This window comes from Mytilus californianus, unplaced genomic scaffold, assembly GCF_021869535.1.
Source record: "Mytilus californianus isolate M0D057914Y unplaced genomic scaffold, xbMytCali1.0.p SCAF_11, whole genome shotgun sequence".
Lineage (NCBI taxonomy): Eukaryota > Metazoa > Mollusca > Bivalvia > Mytilida > Mytilidae > Mytilus > Mytilus californianus.
The window spans coordinates 56,232,191-56,257,733 of NW_026262593.1; the positions used below are offsets into that span (position 1 = coordinate 56,232,191).

The 25,543-nt window shown below is 31.8% G+C and overlaps 2 protein-coding genes across 2 annotated transcripts; both read right to left on the minus strand.

Annotated features, from left to right (window-relative positions):
- Nucleotides 1-910: 910 nt before the first annotated feature.
- LOC127720371 (uncharacterized) lies at nt 911-7,566 on the minus strand. Its single transcript, XM_052226946.1, has 2 exons — nt 4,903-7,566; nt 911-2,781 (listed from the first exon to the last, which is right to left on the minus strand). The coding sequence occupies exon 2, from the start codon at nt 2,615-2,617 to the stop codon at nt 1,346-1,348; it is 1,272 nt and encodes a 423-aa protein (XP_052082906.1). The 5' UTR covers nt 2,618-2,781; nt 4,903-7,566; the 3' UTR covers nt 911-1,345.
- Nucleotides 7,567-11,448: 3,882 nt separating this feature from the next.
- On the minus strand, nt 11,449-24,803 carry LOC127720372 (uncharacterized). Its single transcript, XM_052226947.1, has 3 exons — nt 24,570-24,803; nt 19,467-21,853; nt 11,449-13,591 (listed from the first exon to the last, which is right to left on the minus strand). Exon 3 carries the CDS (start codon nt 13,582-13,584, stop codon nt 11,896-11,898), a length of 1,689 nt encoding a protein of 562 aa, XP_052082907.1. The 5' UTR covers nt 13,585-13,591; nt 19,467-21,853; nt 24,570-24,803; the 3' UTR covers nt 11,449-11,895.
- Nucleotides 24,804-25,543: the final 740 nt, after the last annotated feature.

Sequence of the window (25,543 nt, forward strand, 5' to 3'; positions counted from 1 at the left end):
AAATGTAAATAATGTATCCAGGCCTTAAATGCTGACCAGCATGAAGAGGATAGGATATGTGAGGTGATACGTTGTTTTATGTAAAAAAAATGTTATTCCCGCATAATTAGAGCGAGATGCCTTAAGAGCGTTTAGGGTTTCCACTTTGTTCACGGTGTTGCGCTATAAATCTAGTTAAAGTCCAAACGCCGATATAAGATTATATAACCAAATGATAGCTTTAAGCGGGTTTTGCACTTTGAATTTGTTTTGTGCATGTTCTTAATCTTGATTTCGTATTGTGTAAAACTATATAAAAACGGTAAAGCGTTCCTAACACTTAGTAATCAGAAACGTGGTTTAACCACTGCCATATCTTTTTGTCATTGTCCAGTCACTGCTGTCAGTTTTATTGAAATGTTTTCATTGATATGATCATGATATCAGAAGTTTCATAACTTTAAAGAATCGGCATGATTATAGTTCATTTTCGATTTTTTGTAAACACTTATATCATCTTGGGTCATTTTCGTATACCCAACATCTCAATTTCTTCAAATCTATAATGAAATTGAAAACAACGTACCAATCAGAATATGTGGGATTGATTTAGAGATTGACAAAAACATGGTAAATGTCGACTAGTGCATGTTGACCTTTCGATGTGTAATTTTTGTTTAGTTGTTAAAGTATCGATGTATATACCACATCTTTAAATTTAGTCATATTCGAATATAAAAATAACATGAAAGCCTTTTGGTATTTTCTGTAGGCTCATGTCGGGACTTTTTAGCCAGCTATACGGTATTGGGTTTTCTCATTGTTGAAGGACATACGGTTGCCTATAATTGCTTACATTCACTTCATTTGAACTTTGGTGAATAGTTGTCTCATTGGCCTAACTTTTATATCAATATCTCTCTAATAGCAATTTAAAAAAAACTTTTTATAACAGGTATTCATTGTTATCATTAGGAACATATAACTGCTCAGTTTAGGCATTCATTTATGTTATTATACTGTGGAAAACTCGTTATTCACAAAATTCGAGATATCTTTTATCGAAGGATTCTAAAATTTCACTACTGCGATGAACTATTTCAATTTGTGATTTTGTATATAAAGCATTGTCCATATATATTACAAATAAGAAGTATGTTAGATTGCCGATTGTAATTGATTGCTATCGGCCGTTTTAGCTCAGCATCACTGGTAAGCAGCTCCTTCATCTTTGTCCCACTAGATTCAATCACAATGACCTTGTTGACATCTCTACATGTCACGAAAACATTTCCAGATGCATCATTTGATATACCGTTTGGGAAATAGGATTTTGCACAACTGAATTTCCACTGAACGCTTCCATTCATATCGCAACAGTATATAACATCATTATCTTGTGCGCATAATACATTTTGTTCTTCATCACTGAACAGTAAGATGCATTATCTATTTTTGGTACGTTCGACAAGACATTACCAGACAGATCAACGAATTGCAAAACGTGGTTTGCCAAACTGACGACGAGTTTTCCATCCACAAAACATATCCCGTAACAGTTCTCATTTACTCTTATTGTCCGTAATATCTTGGAAGAGTTAACGTCTACTGTACAAATGTTCTTTATTACAAACAATGTTACAGCTACTGTGTTTGGGTCTATTACTGTAACATCAAACGGTCTGTTCGCAAGTTTTATTTTATTGACAAAAGCACCTTCACAATTCATAACAACAAGTCTTTTCTTTACATTGCTACAATAGGCAACTACGATTCGTCCGTCCTCAAACATATCACATCCTGTTATCAGGCATTCTGATTTCTCCTTTGATATATGAAACGAACAATGTTTAGACAGTTTTATTTTACTTATAGAATGTGGCGACGGGACCAACAGCTGTTGGCCTTGTTTATCCTTCCGTAAAACAAGTTTCATCGGTGGGGAAAAGCTTACCTCTAACTTCCCGAACTCGGATAGGTCTCTTTCTAACCAATCTAAAAATGGATGCATTTTGATTTGAAGAAAAATATTCGCCATACCCGTGTCACTTTGAATTAACTTCAGTTTTCTCTCTTGGGTATCAATCTTTCGGTTCCAATTATAAACGCAAAGAAAAGTCTGAAAATTGGATGCATGGTGCTTTGCTTTCTTCAAAGCCGTCGCTATTTCATCAACATTTTGTTTCAGTTTTCCGAGTTTTCCAACCAAGCAAACAATAGTATCTGCTTGTCGTCCTACGTCCACCCCTAGCGTTTTCAGTATTTCAGCTTGTATTGTGTCTAAATGTTTGTTTATTGCTTTTCGGACATGTTCAACCTCGGCAATGATCGCTTTCTTCTGAATCTCTAAATTCGATTTGTTGTCTAATTTTTCTTTAATCATTTGATCAATCACTTGTCTCAAATCTTTTACTCTGTCCTCTAAATCACAGAACGCTGCAGACGACTTGACTCCTTCGACTACTTCCGGCAATGGTTTAAGTTCCCGACAGTCTTTGTGTTTTTCCGAAACACAACGCATACAACAAGGTTCGTTGTGAATGGAACAGTAGAAATCTAACTTTTGATTGTGATCTTCACATTCCAGCTTGATGTTGGTAATATATAGTGGTAACTCTTGATAATCTTCTATTGGCATTGTCCTCTGATTTTTAGTCGCTTTCTGTACGCGATGCCTTCGTTAGCAGTCTTCACATATTGCTTCTTCACACTCGGAACACCACACGCTGGCAGATTTTGTCACGTGCAGGTTAAGACAAATATCGCATGATGGTTGTGCTGTTGCCATTTTTAAAAAAGATACTGAAATTATAAGAAACAATCCACAATTTTGGTTTATACACATAATACTATTAAATTATGCAACAATAAATAATGATTGAGGATTTATATGGCATTTGTGTTTCTTAGTTTATTGGTTTGGCCATGATTGCGTATCATTATTAGATAAAATTGGAGATTACCAAGTTGAACTTGCTCTTGTCTTTTTCCATTGTTAATTCATTAGAATGTACATAATATGACAACTTCTTTTACATTAAACAACAACACAAATATATATGAATTTTGTTCTCTCTCCTTTATGTTGTTTTATTCACTCGCTCAACATGTTTCATTAGAACATATTTAGGAAGAGTGGAATATATTCGTCCATGTTACCCTTTAGATGAAGAACGACAGTCCTAACGTTACTATTGCATAAGGTGTCTTACAGATTGGCGCAACGATTAATTTTAGATTAGAAATTCGAAATTCGAAAATATGTGCGCATTATTGTTATATGAAATATGCATACATTGTTGGAAGATATACAATTTATTGTAAGATAAGAAACAGATAGGAAAAGTGAGACTCGCTGATTGTGCTTCTTGTACTATATGGATTAAACAAATTATATATTTTTTGACTTCATAAATATACTGTTTTATCCTGCATATATATATTCACGCTTACATGTTTAGACGTAAGTCGTTCATAACGAAACTTTGACGAGGAACATGATTTATTTACACTTCCGGAGAACCTAAGATCACGTCCAGTTTTTGGTGGGGTTGGTTTTCCTCAGTCTTTAGTGTTTATGTAGTGTTTAAATCTAGAATGCATTTGAATTCATCAGTACTGCCAGGTATTATAAATAAATCTATTTTTCTTTTTTTAACGACTTCTTTGTAATGCAATTTACTAAAAAGCGGCTTGCGAATCTCTCACCAAAATCAGACATAGGTATAATGAATATCTACTAGTGCAATATAATATTAATCTTAAATTTGTTTTAATTTTGAATCAGATAATCAAACATTGAATTAAAGATGTTCCATCGACCGTTACACATGCTTTAATAATCGTCAAAGTCCCAACTATATGCTATCTTCTTATGTTTAATTATTGTTTCTTTCTTCAAAGGTGTCTTTCAGTATATCATTTGTGCTTGATGCTTTTAATAGCACAGGTTTCATAATGGTTTCTGTTCTTTTGGTTTTATTTTTTCTTAAATCTCAAAAAATTCATGAAACCTGAAAATTTGTGAAATGTAAATCTATTTGAAAGATCCCAAAAATGATTGTTTAAGGAAATAAGCAAAATCATTTCACCAGAAATTAGTATAATGAAACAAAATCTAAGATTTTTATCATAAAATCTCTGAATTCAGGAAACATGCCTTTTTTATGTTAATCTATTTGAAAGATCACAAATTAAAATTTCTCAAAAAAACAGGAAACCGGAAAATTTGTCAAATGTAAATCTATTTGAAACATCACAAACTTATTTGTATAAGGGAACTGTAAAATTTCATTACCAGAAATTAGTATTTTGAGCCAAACGCTATTACCTTAAGGATGGGTTATATTAATATTACCCAACACATATACTGAATAAGTTGAAGTATTTAAAATCACTCATGACAAACATATTTCTAATATCTTAGTCAAAAGCTGTCTTTAAAAATAAAGTGCATCAAAAACTGAAAAACAAATTCGATGTAGCATTCTATTTATAAAAAATATCATTGCTGCTGATCTCTTTGATTCTACTAGTCTAAAGTTTGTAAAATGCATAACCCACCATTCAGTGCACAATCTGTCAAACATGAGCTCTTAAAAGCGTCTTGCGTATTTCCTATACAAAGACGCAAACTGAATTATTTTTTCATTTAACTCTATTGAACCAGACGTAAATAAAGAAAAAAATAATTTTCCTTCAATATTATAGACAGAAAAATATCAAGATATACATATGTCCTATGTCCATCATATAACAAGAGACCTCAACATCATTCAAGACTAAGAAGATTATAAACTTTGAAGGAAACGGATCGTAGGAAACAACATATCTATCCTGTGATAAATGATATTTCTAAAAACAAAAGTATTGTCAAACAGTTAATAAGAATTATTGCTTAAAATAAATCAACGTAATACATACTTTGTACAAAGGGGTTGTCAAATATGTCTCATCACTGCAAACTATACACTCAGCATCCGTGTTCCGTTATCTCCTGCGCTTTAAAAATACTTCAATGGTTACAGACTGTTATCTTTACCCCTCATCAAGATTTATATTTCGTATCACACTGTACAGGATTTGATATGATTTAGTGATACAATAAACATGATAAATGCATTTATTTGGTTGGTCTATCCTGAAATGCGTGGCGAAATTGTGACTTTTGCATGTCAATGATGACTTCAAAAGGTCGCAGCGGACTTCTTTTCCCCCTAGAAAACGAAATTTTTAATTCTTCAATAAAATACACAAACCTCTCCCGTGATAAACCTGAAATTTGAACGTGTAAAAATCTTAAAATCGTTAAAAATGTTAACAGTGGTCTAGGTTTATGACACAATACTATGATTACGGTAAGCGGACTCATATTTAAATTGAAGGTTGTGGAAACCAAATAATTCACCAGGAAAAAATAAATATAGTCTGAAGCCAAATTAAAACGTTTCTTTTCTTTTTCTGTTCAGGGGGCATTTTTCAAGATCACATCTTAGGAACTATTGCTGAGGACTTTGATCTATGACTAAATCATTATCCGTTGACAAATTATAACATTATCAAGAAAATAAGCTGCCAACTCCCTCAGACTAAGTTGACTCTAGATGAATTCGGCGATTCTTTCAAGGTCCTTTTCGGTCATATAGTTCCTCGGGACTTCAGGTGAATATACATCCTTGGCTTTCGATTCGAAAGTTTTTATAAAGGTGAATTTATAAAAAGCACTTCGAACGGTCTGAAGATAATTATAGTATTAGTATTATTCTCACTTTGCACAGAATATACATCATGAAAACCATGCGATTACTTTGAACAAGAGTAAAATCCAGACAAACGCTCCGGATGCAGACATGTATCAGTATTATGTTCATCTACTGTAAAAAACAGCAAATGTTATCAAGTGAAGGATGATATAATTCTTTATCAGCAGGTAAAATAAGTCGAGCTTTCATTCAGTAACGCCGAAAATCTTTAAAACAGTATAAAGTATTTTTTTTTTTTCATTTTTTTTTTAATTTATGTTGAACATAATTCTTTTTTGTCTGTATTTGGTTCTACAGTATGTTCATTCATGCACGTATTGTTATTTACTGTTCGAGAGTTTAAAATTGATGGCTTGAGATGTACAAAAAAAATAACTCGTTTTAACTTGTCACATTTTAATGTGCCTGTCTAACGTAAAAATATTCATCAGTAATTTTTCTGCGGTCAAATCTAAATTATTTTCCCGTTGTTTGCAGGACTATTTCTGTTTCATATTCACAACTTCCACAACCTGTTGATTATTTAAAGTTTGATATATCGTCTAGACACGTGTCTTTTAAAGAATAAAGCATTTCCTATCAAGATGTTTTTTTTTTGTTATTTCAGTCGTAGGCTTGCTGTTTATCCGACATCTCATTTTGTTTATTTACTATAGACAAGACCACTCACTACATGCTTTTAAATCGAAAATATTCAAGTTATTGGTTCATGTTCAAGTAGCTTTAAAAGTATAATAACATATAATTTATTCAAACCGCACTTATTAACAATCAACGAGTATCTTATTCAAAAATGAAACAAAATATTAAATATTTTACAATTCCGTAATTTTACAAGAAAGACTGGTTGGTAAGGATCAACATCAGGGAAAATATGGAAAGTTTGGATGATATGCGAACCTGTGACAATGTGGATAATTACTTTGTGAGATAGCATTGTTAAAATACTACACAACATACGTGTCTAGTAGTCTATATTCATATCATATTAACAAGTTACGTCCTGATTATGCATGTAATATTCTGCCCTTGTCACGACGAACAATAAGTCAATGAATTTTAGACCCTTTATTGGCTAAGACTGCTAAGACTGCACATGTTGCAATAAATTCACCAGAAATTCAAAACCGTTAACGTCAGATGTTAAGATATATTTTACCGGATTTCGTTTTAATATAAAAGACTTAGGAAACGAGTTTCTAGTGATTATTATATTAAAGAAATTATTAAACCAATGATTGCATGTATAGTATACTAAGTTCTCTTTTATTTGTTTTTGGATTGGTTTCGAATTTCCTTCTTTTAATATATAGAAATTAACATTTGCAAAACAAAACCCAAATTATCATGTGTTCAACTCATCTTGTATACAAATTGAGATGCGGCGTTGTTTTTGTAGTAAGCATTGAACCTTGTCACGTGTTTGATATAGATGCGGCTGACATTAACCATGCACACGTTTTAACGTGTTCAAAAGACAGGGTGTACGTGCATTAATGTCGAATAATTGGTCACAATAATGTTTTGAATAACCAATGCAAGTTCTAAAAAGAAATTTTTTCCCCCAGGATTCAATTTATATATGTGATATATCATTGACTTCATGTATGCCACTTGATTGTTTTTTGTTATGGAAGAAGTACATTTGTGGCGTACGGGAGGTAACTCTTGATATCCATTTCATATGAAATGCCTATGGTACATAGAAATAGAACTGTCGCACCGAAAAACATAAAATGAAAAATCAAAGGCCAATTTCATGTTTTTGTCACATTGTTTCTGACTATCTAAGCTGTGTTTAAGCAAGTTTATGTATGAATTTGTAGATTTTATTTAGTGTTTCAGGATTATGCAAGCAAATTTGAAAAAAAAAATGTATTTAAGAGCAAAACATGACTTATTGATACATACGTATTTATCATTTGAACGAATTCTTGTCACAAGTGTTTGTCTGATTTAAAAGACAGTCATTAAATAACTAGAGCCGAAAAAGCAAGAAAATCCGGAATTAACCCGTCAACGGTAACACGGGTAACAAATAAAATTCAAAAATATACTGTTAATACCCTTCGCCGCCAAGCGATAATGGAAAGGTTATTATATGGAATACATACAAATATTCTTTAGAGCAGGTCAAATCAGAATATTGGTCGTCCTCGCCTGTTGGATCGTTTATCTTATTTTGTTTTTAATAAAAATTCTTTTCAGAGTCCGAACGTGCTGTGCACATTGGCAATGATCTCTAACAAAAGACACATCATTTGCATGCGTTTGGAACTAAATAAGGTCGAACTATTGTTTTGTAATTTATTGATGTTATAGTTTGTTACTGGTGTTTAGGGTTTTATTTTTACTAAATTAAAACAAAGTGATTGCGAATACGAATACTTATTCAATATACCATTCTCGGACATTAAAAGAGATAAAAATTTTATTTCAATATTTTTAACCGATAAGATCAAAATCGTAACTCATGCCTCTTTATATTTATTAACAATTCTGTCCAATTTTGAGAAATGAAAAGCTAAACATTATGTATAGACAATAGTATTTAGGTAAAAAAATCTCTTAAAACCTCTTTTTTTTTCTTTCAGTCGTTTGGTTATTGTCTCATTGACATTCTTCATATTTCCTTTTATTCGTATCTCTTATTTGCAATTAACGAAACTTATTGTCCGTGGTATAAATGTTGCAATCTTTGTTAATTGTATTTGCAGCTTCCCTCTACGAGAACTTTTTTCCTCGGTTTTGTCTCATGGCAATGTAGTGCTCGACAAATGGTATTTACATCGGTTTCAACTTGATTATTTATTTATTTATTTAGTGTTTTGTTTTAATTCAGATTCTTTTCTTTTCTTTTATTTTTTATCGAATATCTATGTCACAGATAACCACGGATATGTCCCAATGGTCGTAACCTTTCTTCCTTGATTTTGACATCAACAAACGAGAAGGATTTGTACTAATCATGAGCAACACGACAGGTGTTACATGATTCTTTACAGCCTTCTAAGAGCACATTAGATCAGATTATGTGTAGTGTTTGTAGAATGTTGTTTGTCTTTTTGTCATTTATATTTTTTGGTATGGCGTTGTCTTTGATTCATGCATTTTGAATATCTCGCTGGAATCTTTCGATTCTTTCTTATCTACGTTATTTAAATGAGTGTTAATGCTAAAAACCTTATGTTATCGCTGCAGACTTATGGATATTGTTAGGTGCTGTTTCATTGATTAATACTGAACTTCTCCGTTTATAATATATATATATGTTAAGTTTAAAATTCCTTTGTGCTTATCGATAAGTCTTATTCGCAGCAGTCATATCTGGTGCTAAAAAACATAATAAAACCATGCAGTGAAGAATAATTTTATCAAGCGTATTAATTTTAACATAATGCATTAACTTAGTCTATTACATGTAAGCAGCATTGGCGTCATTTGTATGTTAGTAATGACCTTGGATTTTAATATTGCCGGTTATCAACACTTTTTAATCATCCCAACTAGACGAAATATCAAAGCCCTTGTTGAAATTGTCACATAAACAGAGGCTCAGGACACCGCAGGGATAACAACAATCATAAGCCGTACAAAAAACCAAACAATATCATTGCTAAAAACAGAAACATACGAAATAAACAAGCTTCTACTTACAACTATACATAAAGACTGTGCAAGACAATACCTATGAAGAAACAAAAGTGATCCCATGTGTTCAAAAGGGCAAGCAGATCCTGTTCCACAGATGTCACACGTTGTCTTGCTTACTTGGGACATATTCGTGGTCATTTGTGAAACAGATATTCCATAACGGTCAACCAACTTGTGATGGCGTCCGAAAAAATTTTGAAGGAGTGATTTCGACTTCACCACGCTTGGTCTAATAGCTTCTTTGTGAGCAGCAACCCTCTATCAAATAAATCATGATAGGAAACGCAAGCCCTGGAATATCGTATCAACTAGGAGATACATGTCCATATTGATGCGTTGCATAGAAATGGAAATGGAAAGTTAACAATTGGGAAGATTAAATCATCTCTTTTTGTTCTCAACCGACCCTAATTGTCAATTTTAGATGTAAGTCAAGATGTGAGGCAGAAAAACTGATTTTTATAGTTTGTTCTTACGTTGTGCTGAAACACAACTATCCCAGGTAAGGGAAGGGTTGTACGCCGGCAAACATGTTGAATTCCGCTACATTCTGTATGTGCCAGTCTATCGTTTGTTGGTGTTTATCATATTTGTTTTTCGTTTGTTGTTTTGTACAAACGGCAGACCAATAGTTTTTTCGTTTGAAACGTCGGCACTTTTTATAGATTGCTACTCGGTTTGGGCTTTGCCTATTGTTGAAGGTCGTACGGTGATCTGTATTTGCTAAGGTTTACGTTATGTGGTCTCCAGTGCAAAGTTGTCTCATTGGCAATTAACCGAAATCTTCTTATTTCATTCATGAGGGCCAATGTAGATCTATCTATAATAAAGAGGTTATTTCAATTTTCCAAATGGGAACTTTTATTTCTATGTAGCAATAATTCAGTAGCACCTGTATATCGTGAATATATCTTTTTTTCGTAGAAGTTTGTTGCTTGTACGAAACACTTGAACTATGGGTTCTTAATGGTGAAGTTGAAATCATCTCGTAACGGTGTTATGGACGACAATATGATTTGGTTGACTATTATGAAATATCACAATTCACCAGGAATTTGTTTATTTGCTTAAATCACAACCTCGTTGTCTTTGCTTATTACCGAGTGCCTTATCAAAATAAACCACATGAAGGGTGTCATTAAATGCTTACAGTAAATGATTACCCGAGGTCAACCACTGTGTTTTGTCAGGTTTGTTATGCTCAATCTTAGTTTTCTGTGTATTGTTTTGATTGACAGCATTTGCAATTCTTGGACAATAACAGTATTAATAAACTTAATTGAATCTGTTTCGGTTTCTCACACATCATAAGCTTTCAAATATTGATCTTCCTGATGAAGGTAAATCCAGAAAAGCGCGTCGGACGCATTAAACTTTTAAAGTGTTGTTTTCATTTTTGAAATCATGTTAACATCAACGACCTGGTATTTCATTTCTCAATCCCATTCTCTGATCACTATTTATTTATTTGAATTGGGAAACAGGACTTTTTTTGTTTTAAACTTTATATTTCGAAAAGTATAAATCGATATTTCACATCTTGCATACTGATGCTTTCTTTCTTGTAAGTTAGGTATATAAACGTTATGTTTTATGTCGTAAAATCCGTTTCGTAGGTATCATAAGTAATAAATCAACTATATTTGTTGCATGAAACATTTGTGAGGTGTACATGTCAGGGTAGCAGGGTTCATTTGTATTTGACCTTACTTTCATGGTTCATTAGAACATAGTTGTTTTTGTTGACCAATAGCTTATAGTATAAGAAGCGGACATAACCACGACAACAATGAATTAATGAACAATGAAAAAAAAGTCATGTTCATCAAACAATTATTACACACACTAATTACATGCACATGTATATACATTTGCAAAATCGAGGAATGAACCTGACCACTTAATCATAAGGTTGACCAATATACAACGTAAAGAAACTAAGATCAAAGGAACCTTTTCAGACAGACATATACACTTCATAATAAGGGTGACTTTTTGACCATAGTATCTGATAAACGGACATCAGTGTGAAAAATAACATTGACTAATGAACTTCTGTATTGTCATTGTTTATTGTTCCTTATGTTAGAAAATATGGGTATATGAAGCTATTGACCTCTAGAGTACCTAGACAATTTATTACAGAAACATCAGTAAAATACAGTTTTATTTAGATTTTCCTTGGTAGCTAAAGGGTGAACTGTAATTTATTGTGTTTTTTTCCTTTAATATGGGTCGACGAGAGGGCTGTTTTTTTTTTATAATTTACAGTGGTGCTATTGTTGAAAATCGTAGGTCGTCTTCTAGATTTATTTCTATTTTTCGTTGTGATGCTGTTTTAATGAGGCAGCAGGTACATATCAAATGTATGCATCAAATATCCAATACATTCATATCTATATGAAGTTAAGTTTCAAATATACTGCCTTACTGTCAATCAGCGTTTATTCACAACAGTCGATATTTCTTTTTCGGAAGATTTAATAGCTGCTGTCATGAGTTAGTTTGTAATTTTGTACATGAAACATTGTCCTGATTCATTACAGACAAGTAGCATGTCTCTTTTATGGTTGTAATGGATTGCCCTTGGGTGTTGTAACCCATCCTCCCTGGTAAGCAACAGTCTAGACTCATTCCCATCAGATTCAATCACAATGACCTTATTGGCGTTCCTACATGTCACGAAAATATCTCCATATGCAGCGTTTGTTATACCAAATGGATAGTCTAATGTTTCACAATTGAATTTCCACTTAGCGCTTCCATTCAAATCAGAACAGTATACAACATCATGTGAGTGTGCTGCATAATAAATCTTGTCGTTCATTACTGAACAGTATGTTGCAGCATTCGTTTGTAATACGGTCGATAAGACATTGCCAGATAAATCTACGATTAATATTTTTTTGCCACTGACACAAACGACGAGTTTTTCTTCTATACAACAAATCCCATAACAGTTTCCATTTAGAAGTATTGTCTGTTTTATCTTGGATGTGTTTACGTCTACCATAATAATAAGTTTCTTTTCAAGCACTGTGAACGCTACTGTATTTGGGTCTACTATAGTAAGGTCTAACGGTCTATCTTCAAATTTTATCTCTTTGTTTAAAGAACAATCTTCATTCATTACAATAAGTCTTTTGTTTACTTCATTACAATCGCAAAATACAATACGTCCGTCCTCAAACATTACACATCCTGTTATCGTGCATTCTGACTCACCCTTCGGTATGTCAAATGAACGATTTGTGGAAAGTTTAATTCTTCTAATAAACTGCGACGATGGGAAAAATAGCGCTTGTCCTTGTTGTTCTTTCCATAAAACAAGTTTCGGCGGTTGTAAAAAAATAACCTCCAACTTCCCAAACTCGGATATATCTGTTTCTAACGTATCTAGCAATGGATTCATTTCTATTTGTATACCAACATTAGCCATACTCTGGTCACTTTGAGCTGATCTTACTTCCCTCTCTTGATTTTCAATCTCTCGGATCCATTTATTTACACCAAGAAAAGTCTGAAAATTGGACGCATGGTTCTTCGTTTTCTCCAAACCATTCGCTATTTCATCAACATTTGCTTTCATTTTTCCGAGTTTTTCAACTAGGCGATCGATGCCATCTCCTTGTCGTCTTTCATTTGCCCCAAGCGTATTCAGCAGTGCATCTTGTATTGTGTCTAAATGTGTGTTTATTGTTTTTCGGACACGTTCAACCTCGTTAATAATTGTCTTTCTTTGACCTTTTAAATTCGATTTATTGTCTAATTTTTCTTGAATTATTTGGCTTATAACTTGACTCAAGTCTTTCACTCTGTCCTCTAAATCGACGAACGCTGCAGACGACTTCACTCCGTCAACTACTTCCGGTAATGGTTTTAGTTCGCGGCAGTCTTTGTGGTTTTCTGAAATACATCGTGTACAGCAAGGTTCGCTATGAACAGAACAGTAAAAATCCAGCTTTTGACTATGATCTTCACATTCCAGCTTGATGTCGGCAATATATAGTGGTAATTCTTGATAATTTTCAATTGCTATTGTCTTGTGGTTTTTTGTCGCTTTCTGTGTCCGATGTCTTGGTTCGCAATCTTTACATATCGCCTCTTCACATTCGGAACACCAAACGCTGGCAGATTTTGTAACATGCAGGTTCAGGCAAATATCGCACGTTGGATATTTTGTTGCCATTTTAATACTGAAATTTGTATAAAATTTGCATAACTATATTTTATAAGTATATTAAACAACAATAATTCTATTTTATACTATGCACAATACAAATGATGTCAGTAGAGAAGCAAATGATGCGTACCTTTAACGCAGCACTTGGGTTCACTCCGATCTTTTTGAGATTGGATTAATTAATCTGTAGTTTTCAGTGTAATGATTTAGCCATAACAAAACGATAAAAGAAGGTACATGGTTATGAAAAAAATTACAGACATACAATCATTCAACATATAAGTTCACATGCTGAAATGTCTCGGCTACTTTTCTGGTTGAATTTATGTAGAGAGTCATAATGACAGAGGTTTTATTACAAATATCACATAAACTTAACATTTTAATGAGCCAAGTTAATGAGCTCTGACAAACTGACATGTACACCTTATAATTTTGCCATACACTAAATATAGTTACATTTTATGTAATCTATTGCTAACAGTATCGAAAAAACGGACGAAACGAAAAAAACTTTACACATTGAATATGAGGTCAAGGTCAAATGATACATACCGGACAGACATGTTCACCTTTATAACATCATACAACTACATTAAGTTGAATTATTTCTTAAGGTATCCGAGAAACGGACTTAACCATAAAAACTTAACATTGACCAATGAAATGTGATAAAAGAAAAGAATTCGAATGTCCCCCGCGTTGCACATATTTCATCTGTACAAGTGCAATAACTAATTTTCAAACTTTTTATAAATATCTTAGTGAAATGAAGACTTTACTTTTACAAATTCTAAGATAGCTTATAAACTTTATAAGATATCTTATAAACTTAATAAGATATCTTACATATTTAAGAAGATATCTCTTAAACTTAATAAGATATCTTATATACTTAAGAAGATATCTTATAAAGTATATAGGATATCTTATAAAGTTTATAAGATATCTTACAAAGTATGTAAGATATTTTATAAAAACTAGATTATATAAGATATCTTATATATTTTATGAGTATATAGTATATAAGATATCTCATATAGTTTATAAGATATCTGATATAATTTATAAAATAATTTATAAATATTTTTTTATATAAGATATCTTATATAGTTTATAAGATATCTTATATGGTTAAAATAATAATAAATTAAATGAGATATCTTATAAATTTTGTTAGATATCTTGATGTTAGAATAAATAGTGAAACGGCTTGCCATACTTTAATGATATCATTATCCAAAATATTAGATGTTTATAACCTCCCTTTCATGAGACAAAATTTCATGACAACCCATCTATGAAATATAGTCTCAATATACACAATATATAATATCGGATAACATCCCTTTAACAAGACAAAATTTCACGCTATCCATCTATGAAATATTGTCTGTACATGGACAAAATTTCATATGGAATTTTGTCCTTCTGTGGACATTATTCTATAGATGGGGACATAATTTCATGATACAAAATCGTGAAATATTGTCTTGGTGGACAATATTGTTTTGCGGGATAATATTGTCTTGGGGGACAATATTGTTTTGCGGGATAATATTGTCTTGAGGGACAACATTCTCACATAGGACAATATTTTTCTTTGCAATACAATCCCTTCTTTTCCTATCCATATTCTATTTTATAAATTTCATTTTAAAATACTTTACCCGTTTTATAAATACATTTAGTGCTATGGCATTCCATCTGCTATAAAATACTCTTCTGGGCGCAGCTTGATACAACCGCTGAGGTTGAGCCATAAACAGTTAGGGCAAGTATGGACACTACATTCAAGCTTGATACAGCTCTGAATTTGTATTGTGATTAAATATTTGACACAATATAGATTTTTGACACAGAATGAATGTGGTCAAAGAACTGAAAATTTTGAAATTTAAATTTTACCTATTATGGTCCAATATCCAAAATCTAAATACACGTTAGTTTCAGCAAATCCAAGTACATGAAGAATTTAATTTATCTATTTATTGATGGACAAAATTAACTTAGTTTTAAAAGGGGTGCGCTTCATAACAATTATATATAGCATTCTGCTAATTAATTTATACAAAATAACAAACAAACCTACCACGAAGTTCTTCAAAATATTTACAAAAACAATTTCCAAAATATCATTCATCACTTATCCAATGTCTTTAAAAACTCTATAAAACTTACATTTATTTTTCAAAATATCTAATAATGAACAGTAAATTTCAAACTATATTTATACATAATTTCTAAAATTAGAATATGATGCGGTTTCAATTTTTCGCTAAGAATCTTCTTTCAATTTCTATTAATTGTGCAACACATTTCTGAAATTGGATTGTGATACAATATTTTACATAGCATAGGTTTCTGACACAGAATGAATGTGGCCTCAGAACAAAAAATTTGCACTGGGCCATATACCTTTAATGGTCCAATATAAAAAATCTAAATATATGGTTAGATTCAGCATATCAAAGGACCCCAAGAATTCATTTTTTTATGAAATCACACGAAGTTTAATTGTGGACCCTTTTGACCGCATTGTTGACCAATTTGATTATGAGGCCCAAAATCAAAAATCTGAATACATGGTTTGATACAGTATTTCGAAGAACCCAATAAATAAATTTTTTTGTTAAAATCAAACTAAGTTTAATTTTGGACACTTTGAAACTTAATGTAAACCAATTTGAAAACCGGGTTCAAAATAAAAAATCTAAATACACGGTTAGATTCAGCATATCAACGAACACCAAGAATTCAATTTTTGTTGAAATCAAACAAAGTTAAGTTTTGGACCCTTTGGACCTCAATGTCAATGAATGTGAACCAAGTTAATAATACTGTCCAAAAACAAAATCTAAATACATGTTAGATTCAGCATATTAAATGACTCTAAGATTTCAAGACTTTGAATTAAACCCCATTGAAATTGGTCAAGAAATAAGCAATGTATACGAAGTATTACAAAAGTTTTTTTTTTGCCCCTTTTTCCTAAACATTCAGGACCATAACCCCCAAAATTAATCCCAATCTTCCTGTTTTGGTATGAAACCTTGTGGTACAATTTCATAGAAATCCAAAGAATTTTCTCTCCCTTTTTTGGCCCTTTATTCCTAAACGGTTTGGGTTATGACCCCCAAAAGCAATTCCAACTTTCCTTTTGAGGTATGGAAATATGAGGTAAAATTTCATAGAGATCAATACACTTGTACTCAAGTTATTGTCTGGAAACCAAATGTCTTCCGACGACGACGACGATGCTAACAACGTCATAACATTATACGACCGCAAAAACTTGAATTTTTGCGGTCATATATAAATAACCTTCAATTAAAACTAAAATTTCGTTTATAAACAATTCATAAAGTATATGTCGTTACATTAATAAGAATTATTGCAATGGAACTGGATAAAATTGTTATTGTCAATGGACGTAAGTTGTGTATATATTTTCAATTTGTTAGACAAACTTAATAATGTTTAATGAATATTTAAAATCATCGGCTTCTCTTGTGGCTTTAAATGTTCATAGATCAGGTATTGTCTATAACCTGTTTTAAGAATGAGTGTAAATAACACAACCGCAAATACTAGTCTGTAATCAGTTAAGTAGCTTTCAATGGTATTTTGAAACTTAGTGCTTAGCAAAACAAATAATGAAATATCTTTCCAGATTTAATATCATTTTGAATCAAAGTAAAACGCCCTAATGTATTGCTATGATATATTTGAACTCCTGGAACTTAGCTTTAAGACAAAAGTGTTGGAAAAGGATTATATCAAGGTTCCTCATAACCTTTAGGCTAATATGGCCGTATTTACACCACGAATTTTACTCTGAGTACAGACAAACCTGTGCTCCTGGAAAAGTTTTAAGGCATGGCAGGAACTAGATAATTAAATTTTAAATTTATTTTATGTTTCAGAATATTATGGACTTTTCTGGATTTTGCTATTCATTTTTTTTTCATTCCTGCAGAAGGTGCCAAAATAAACTAAGTTTGGAAAGAGGTTTGAGAAGCTCCTCTCATATAATAAATGTTGTGAGTAGTATTGATTAAAATGGACAATAGTTGGACAATAGACATCTGCAAACAATAGGTGATTTAAACTGTGTAACTGAGTGGACCGTTTCAAATGAAACTCATATGTTTGTTTATTTTGCTATCTTCTGCAGATTGGAAAAAATGCACATCAGAATCCAGGTAAGTTTTTAATTTTCTAAAACATAGACTACATATAACTTTTATATATCTAGGTACTATCATGCCTTAAAACTTTCCTAGATGCATCAGTTTGTCTGTACTCATAGTAAATTTGTGGTGTAAACATGGCCATATTTTTCCATTCCTTTTGATGAACCTTAATAAATGGAGAGTCATATCTCAAAAATTGGCAGAATAAATTTATAAATAGAACTTTCTTAATTGTTCTTCTGAAAAAGTTTGTATGGCGGTTTTAAAATGAAAATACAAAATGTAACAACTTGTACATAAAATTAATCATAGTCCAGGGCAAAACATTGACAGTGGGTTGTATTCTCAGTTCAAAGGCACCCGAATCGCACAAGCGCTATTTTATCAATGTCATATATAACCATTCGTTATTAATTTCTAATACATTTTGAAAATGAACTACGGATATAAAAACAAGAACAGTCATGTGACCTTCGGCACAGTTATTTCTGTAACCCAGACAGGAACCATTATAATGGTGAAACATGGTAAAAAAAAAACTCAGATAGTTTATGGTTCGTCATAGTTATTTGAAAAATTGAAAAAATAACATGTAATGATTTTTTTGAAATTTCGCTGTTCTCATGAGATATTTATTCTTTAATCTTATGCAGATTCTACGATTTCAAGAGTAATCTCGCTTACAAAATGCATTCTACATAACTGATATCTCCTATGACCCGACAGATATTCAAAAACAATGATAATGTATGTGTGTTTATTTTTTGATACAACATTAGTAGTTATTTTACCGTAATGTAACTCACCATTCCTGGCTCGTTTTTATGAATATAACTAATCAAACGCTTACCCTTCCGGAGCACCTGAGATTCCTCGTGTAGAGAGAGTGCCACGCTCTATGCACGTTAAGAACCCTTGTAACAACTGTTTGATGGGTACGGTAATAGGTGGACTGTTGCAAAGCACAATTTCTGTCTACATCCTATATATCGTACCCTCATTTTCTAGTGGCAGTCTTAATATTCCACACATTCACCCGGACGGACTCTATTACAGGACCTACCTATTCAATGTATTGTTAATTTTTTCTCATGCATGAAATATTTGCCAGTGGAAATTTGGCTGCCAACAATCAATCAATCAACAGAAAACATTACTTTTGAAGACGATTTTGGTATGATATCTGAAATTTTACCTTTGTTTTGGTAAGTTAAATCAATGATTTATAACTAATATACGTCCTTGGGTCAATTGAAAAAGAGGAAGTCCATAAAACAGTTATCAAACGCTCGACTATTTCAACAAACGCAGTTGATCGCAATTCTATAGCAAAATCAACCCATTCTTCTCTCAGTTTTGATATGACGACAACAAACCAAAAAAGATGCTTTTATGACACCGAAACCAAGCTAACCTGAACCTAGTCTATTTGGACTATCCTGAACCAGGTAATGGGTTGGGGTTCTCCAAATATGGCTATACAATCATTTTCGGTTATGTTTGTATTAGGTTTTGGACTCCCAATTATGTTTGTCTCGATCATCATTGATAAGGCATAATTTGTCGAAATGCGCACCTAGTGTTGTGAAATTGATACCGTACAATTTTAATATAATGCTACAGAAAACGAAAGTAGAATATGAAAATTTAGTTTAAGATAGTTTATTCTTAAAATAAGAAAATAATACATACAAAATAACGATGGTTGTTAAATGTGTCACATCAAAGCAATCTCACACGGTTCTTCATTTGTTCCTTTTTCCTCTTTTGTGATTATTTTTCTCTTAATAAACAAGGAAATACTATTCGCAGGCCATTATAGTATTTATACGATTATTCACACGTGACTTTCAAAGTGGTTAATATAAACTTGTAATGTTAAGGCCAGTATTTTTGAGTGATTATAAAAATAACAGTATCGTTATATGATCCACTGAACTATGCGTTGAATTGGAGAAATATATTATATAGGTCTCTGGTTAAATGGATAATCAAAAAACCAGAATTGTAACTTATTTGAAGACTAATGTGATTTACCTCAGTCTATACCGGCGTATAGTTTTTACACGAATTGGTAAGGCAGACCGTGATGTAGTATGTCGTGAAATTGAAACATGGTTGATTAATTGTTTATTGTTGAGACAAGTCGAAACGAGGAAGGTGAGAGCCGGGTGCAATGGTCCTGCTCCCGGCCTGAAGGTGGGAAAACCAATGCTTGTCCCCTAAAAGACACACTTGATAGTAAAGTCAATCATTATAGATGGTTGGTATTGGATTTAAACACAATTATGAAATAGACTATCAAAGAATTTAGCTTTCTCTTGACAGGACAACAATCATGTCGTTGCCAGAAAATACAGTTCAGTTTCAGTTAAATTGGTTTCCAAGGTCCACTTAAAATTTTCAAACAAATATGTATAACTTTAAAATCTTAAGGAAAAATTCAGATACATTCTTTTAATATATATATAGTGAAAGTTTTATATATTGTGCCAACACTATATAAGTATATCAATTTACATTTTCTTTGGTTCATACTTGAAACAATAAATTTACTGAATAAACTTTTTAATATGTGGAACGACGTTGATTGACCCTAACAACTTTCAATATATTGAAATACAAGTTGACTAAGCTTATTCCCTAGACTGTTTAACCTTCCTGAAACGACTTGTATCCTTATGCTGTCAAAGGAGACCCTTTATAAACAGACCAAAAGGATTGGTTAATTTAAACATTTTAATGTTTATTTTTTCCATTCCGGATTGTGGTCTGAATATAAAGAAATTGACATTGCAAGCAGGTTCACCAAACTGAAATGTAGTCTGGCTTTAAGTTGAAATTGAATTTGAATTGGCTTTTAGTAGCTGCAAGTACTCTTAGATCGGTACTTTATTCTCTTGTCTTTTTACGAGTTTTGTTGGTGCTTTGTGTTGATCGAATGAGTCAAGCTCTTTACAAAAAAATGTTACAGCTTGTTTTGATGTTGTGCAGTTACACTACTAAGTTTTAAGCATGTGTAGGCATGACACATTATGTATGTGTCTATTCCAAGTCAGGAGCCTGTAATTCAGTGGTTGCTCTTGGTAGCTATCTTTCATATTTGTTTTTCTTTTATTGTTCAAAATTCAAGAGTCAATCCTATATTGAGGTAAATTATATGGCCTTCCAAATACCGTTTCGATTCCTAACATCACTGAAGAGACATTAATTGTCGAAATCCGGATATGCTGTACTAATTTTTGCACCTTTTGTTTGCGATATACCATCTTTTCCGCAAGTTTATTGTTTTCTGTTTGGTACAAAATTAATAGTTAAGATCCATTTTGTTACATCTGGTGATTCGTTTATTTGGCAATCGCCAATGGCACTCAGCAGGGTTTAAGAACATCCGTTGTCCGACGTGCTATTCAACTGCGTTTTGTTAAAATAAACTTTTCACTGTTTTGGTCTTTTGGAAAAGGTTGTTTGTGCTGAGTCCTCTACGAAGAAATGTTTTTTTGCATGCACACGTATAAAAATTGCGGTTTTTTTTCATGCAAACATAGGTTTGAACGTTAATTTCAATTTAGACTTGTTTTTATTTTTTTCGTTTGGGCATGTAATATATTTGGCTTCGGGTTTATATGATCCGTTCATCTTATTTCGACTCTTCAAATCAAAATTGAAGAATCTATCCTAAATTGAGGTAAATTATATGGCCTTCCAAAATCCGTTTCAACTCCTAACATCACTGAAGAGACATTAATTGTCGAAATCCGGATATGGTGTACCAATTGTCTTTATGTTTTTCTAAAACACAACGCGTACAACAAGGTTCGTTGTGAATGAAACCGTAGAAATCCAACTTTCGATTGTGATCTTCACATTCCAGCTTGATGTTGGTAATAGACATTTGTAATTCTTGATTATCTTCTATTGGTATTGTCTTGTGATTTTTAGTCGCTTTCTGTCTTTGTTCGCAGTCTTGACATATCGCTTCTTCACATTCGGAACACCAAACGCTGGAAGATTTAGTCACGTGCAGGTTAAGGGAAATATCGCATGATGGTTGTGCTGTTGCCATTTAAATTAAAATGCTGAAATTATAAGAAACAATCCACAATTTTGGTTTATACACATAACAATATCAAATTTTGCAACCATGAATAATGTTTGAGCATCTGCAATTCTATGGCATTTGTGTATCTTAGTTTATTGGTTTGGCTATGGTTGCGTATTATTATTAGATAAAATTGGTGATTACCAACCTGCTCTCGTCTTTTTTCATTGTTAATTCATTAGAATGTACATAATGTGACAATTTCTTTTACAATAATGTTTCATAAGAGTATATCGAGGAAGAGTGGAATATATTCGTCCATGCCAACCTTTCGATGAAGAACGACAGTCCTAACGTTACTATTGCATAAGGTGTTTTACAGATTGACGCAACGATTAATTGAAGTTTAGAAATTGGAAATTCGAAAAATTGTTCGCATTACTGTTATATAACAAATGCATAGTTACATTGTTGGAAAATATGCAAATTACTGTAAGACAAGGAACAGAAGGAACAATCAGACTCTCTGATTCCTTTTCTTGCTTTATATGGAGTAAAACCAAAATATATATTTTTTGACTTCATAGATATAGGGTTTTATCCTGCAATTATATATTCACGCTTACATGTTTAGACTTAAGTCGTTCATAACATTTGACGAGGAACAGGATGTATTTACCCTTCCTGAGAACCTGAAATCACGCCCAGTTTTGTGTGGAGTTCGTGTTCCTCAGTCTTTCAAGTTTTATGTAGTGCTTGATTTAAAATGTATTTGAACCCATCAGTACTGTCAGGTATTATGATGTAAATATATCCTTCTTTTTTCAACGACTTCTTTGTAATGCAATTTTACTAAAAAGCGTCTTGCGAATCTCTCGCATAAATCAAACAGTCGTATTATGCATATTTACTTGTGCAATATAATATTTTAATTTGTTTTAGTTTTTACTCAGATAATCAAATTTTAAATTAAAGATGTTCCATCGACCGTTAAACATGTTTTAAAAATCGTCTAACTATAAGCTATATTCTTATGCTTAATTATTGTTTCTTTCTTCAAAGGTGTCTTTCAAAATATTTCAATATATCATTTGTGTTCGATACTTTCATAGCACATGTTTCATAAAGGTTTCTGTTCTGATGGTTTTGTTTTCTGAAATCTCTAAAAATTCATGAAACCTGAAAATTTGTGAAATTTAAATCTATTCGAAAGATCACAAACACGGTTGTTTAAGGAAATTAGCAAAATGAATTGACAAGAAATTAGTATAATGAGACAAAACCTATGATTTTATCATGAAATCTCTGAATTCAGGAAACCTGATTTTTTTTTATGTTAATCTATTTAAAAGATTACAAATTAAAATTTCTAAAAACGTGAAACTGGAACATTTGTCAAATGTAAAATCTATTTGCATGAAACATCACAAACTTATTTGTATTAGGAAACTGTAAAGATTCATTACCAGAAATTAGTATTTTGAGCTAAAAACTATTACTTTAAGGATTTTTATTAATTTTACCAAAAATATATACTGAATAAGTTGAAATATTTAAATTCACTCATAAAAACATATTTCTGATATCTTAGTCAAAAGCTTGCTTTAAAATGCATCAAAAACTCCTTGATTGTTTTTGCGTCCAAAATGGCATCATATTAATAGTCTGCGAAGATTATAGTGGTGGAATCGCTGATTTTGGGATAACATTATCGTTTTTTAATTAAAAAAAATCATAATAGTTATATCATGAATAACGAACCTCTTTTATTACAATGAAACTCTTTTTTAAACATTACACACGTGATTGTTTGTAGAAATTAATTCACCAAATTTCTTGACTAGAAATTAGTATGTTGAGACAAAAAAAACTAAGATTTATTTCATAAAATCTCTAAAATTATGAAACTTGAAAATTTGTCAAATGTAAAATTATTTAAAAGATCCCAAACATAATTGCATAAGGAAATTAACCAAATGAATTGACTAGTAATGAATATAATGAGACAAAATCTAACATTTTTATCATAAAATCTCTGAATTCAGGAAACCTGAATTGTTTTTGAATGTTAATCGATGGAACATCATAAATAAAAATTTGTAAAAACAGGAAACCGGAAAATTTGTCATGTGTAAATCTATTTGAAACATCACAAACATATGTGTATAAGGAAACTGTAAAATTTCATTACCAGAAATTAATATTTTAAGAAAAAACTATTTAAGTATTTTTTTTTCCAATATTACCCAACACATATACTGAATAAGTTGAAGTATTTAACATCACGCATGACAAACATATTTCTAATATCTTAGTCAAATTCTGTATCATTCTATTTATAAAAATATTATTTCTGCTGCATTGCATATGTTTCTACTAGACTAATGCTTGTAAAATGCATAACCCACTATTCAGTGAACAATCTGTTAAACATGAGCTCTTAAGAGCGTCTTGCGTATTTCCTATACAAAGACGCAAACTGAATTATTTTTTTATTAACAATTGCACCAGATGTAAATATAGAAAAAAATAATGTTCATTCAATATTAGACAGTAAAATATCTAAGACTACATATGATCCCTATGTCCATCATGTAACAAGAGACCTCCACATCATTCAAGATTAAGAAGATTATAAACTTTGAAGGAAACGGATCGTAGTAAACAACATATCTATTTTGTGATAACTGATATTTATAAAAAAAAGTATTGTCAAACAGTTATTGCTTAAAATAAATCAACGTAATACATACTTTGTACAAAGGGGTTGTCAAACATGTCTCATTACTGCAAACTATACACTCAGCATCCGAGTCCCGTTATCTCCTGCGCTTTAAAATTACTTCAATGGTTACGGACTGTTATCTTACCCCTTATCAAGATTTATTTTTCGTATCACACTGTACAGGGTTTGATATGATGTAGTGATACAATAAATGCATTTATTTGGTTGGTCTATCATGAAATGTGTAGCGAAATTGTGACATTTGCATTGGCCTTTTCGTTATGTCAATGACGACTTTAAAAGGACACAGCGGACTACTTTTCCCCCTAGAAAACGAAATTTGTGAATTCTTTAAAAAAATACACAAAACGCTCCCGTGATAAACCTGAAATTATTATTTTTGTCAAATTTGATTAGATTTTGAAACATGTGAAATTTTAAAATCGTTAAAAATGTTAACAGTGATCTTGGTTTCTGACACAATTCTATGAATACGGGAAGCGGATTTATAGTTGAAGTAAAGCTTGTGGGAACAAAAATATTTCAACAGGATGAAATTAATATATAGCAATACTAATACGTTTCTGTATAGCTTGTTTTAGGTATTGCGCAAGATCACTTTTTAGAAACTGTTGCCGATGACTTTGCTGTATATAATATATTATTATCCATTGATAAATTATATTATAATATTGTCAAGTAAAACAAAAAAATTGTAAAAGTATGATTTTTGAAAAAAAATATTCTATATTGATATAAAAACATGCGATTATTTCAACACAAATTCCTATGTAGCTACGTGCACTCTTTTGTAAACAATCTTTCTTTTTGAGTTATTTTTGAGAAGTTGTTTAGTATAAACTCCCTCATACTAAGTTGACTCTAGATGCATTTGGCGATTCTTTCAAGATCCCTTTTTGTCATATAGTTCCTCGGGTATTCAGGTGTTTAAACATTCTTGGCTTTTGATTCGAGAGTACGTTGTGAAGGTGAATTCAATGA

What these genes read in the sequence shown, in the direction of transcription:
- LOC127720372 (XM_052226947.1), bottom strand. Translation starts at nt 13,584, where the DNA reads ATGGCAACAAAATATCCAACGTGCGATATTTGCCTGAACCTGCATGTT.
- LOC127720371 (XM_052226946.1), bottom strand. Translation starts at nt 2,617, where the DNA reads ATGCCAATAGAAGATTATCAAGAGTTACCACTATATATTACCAACATC.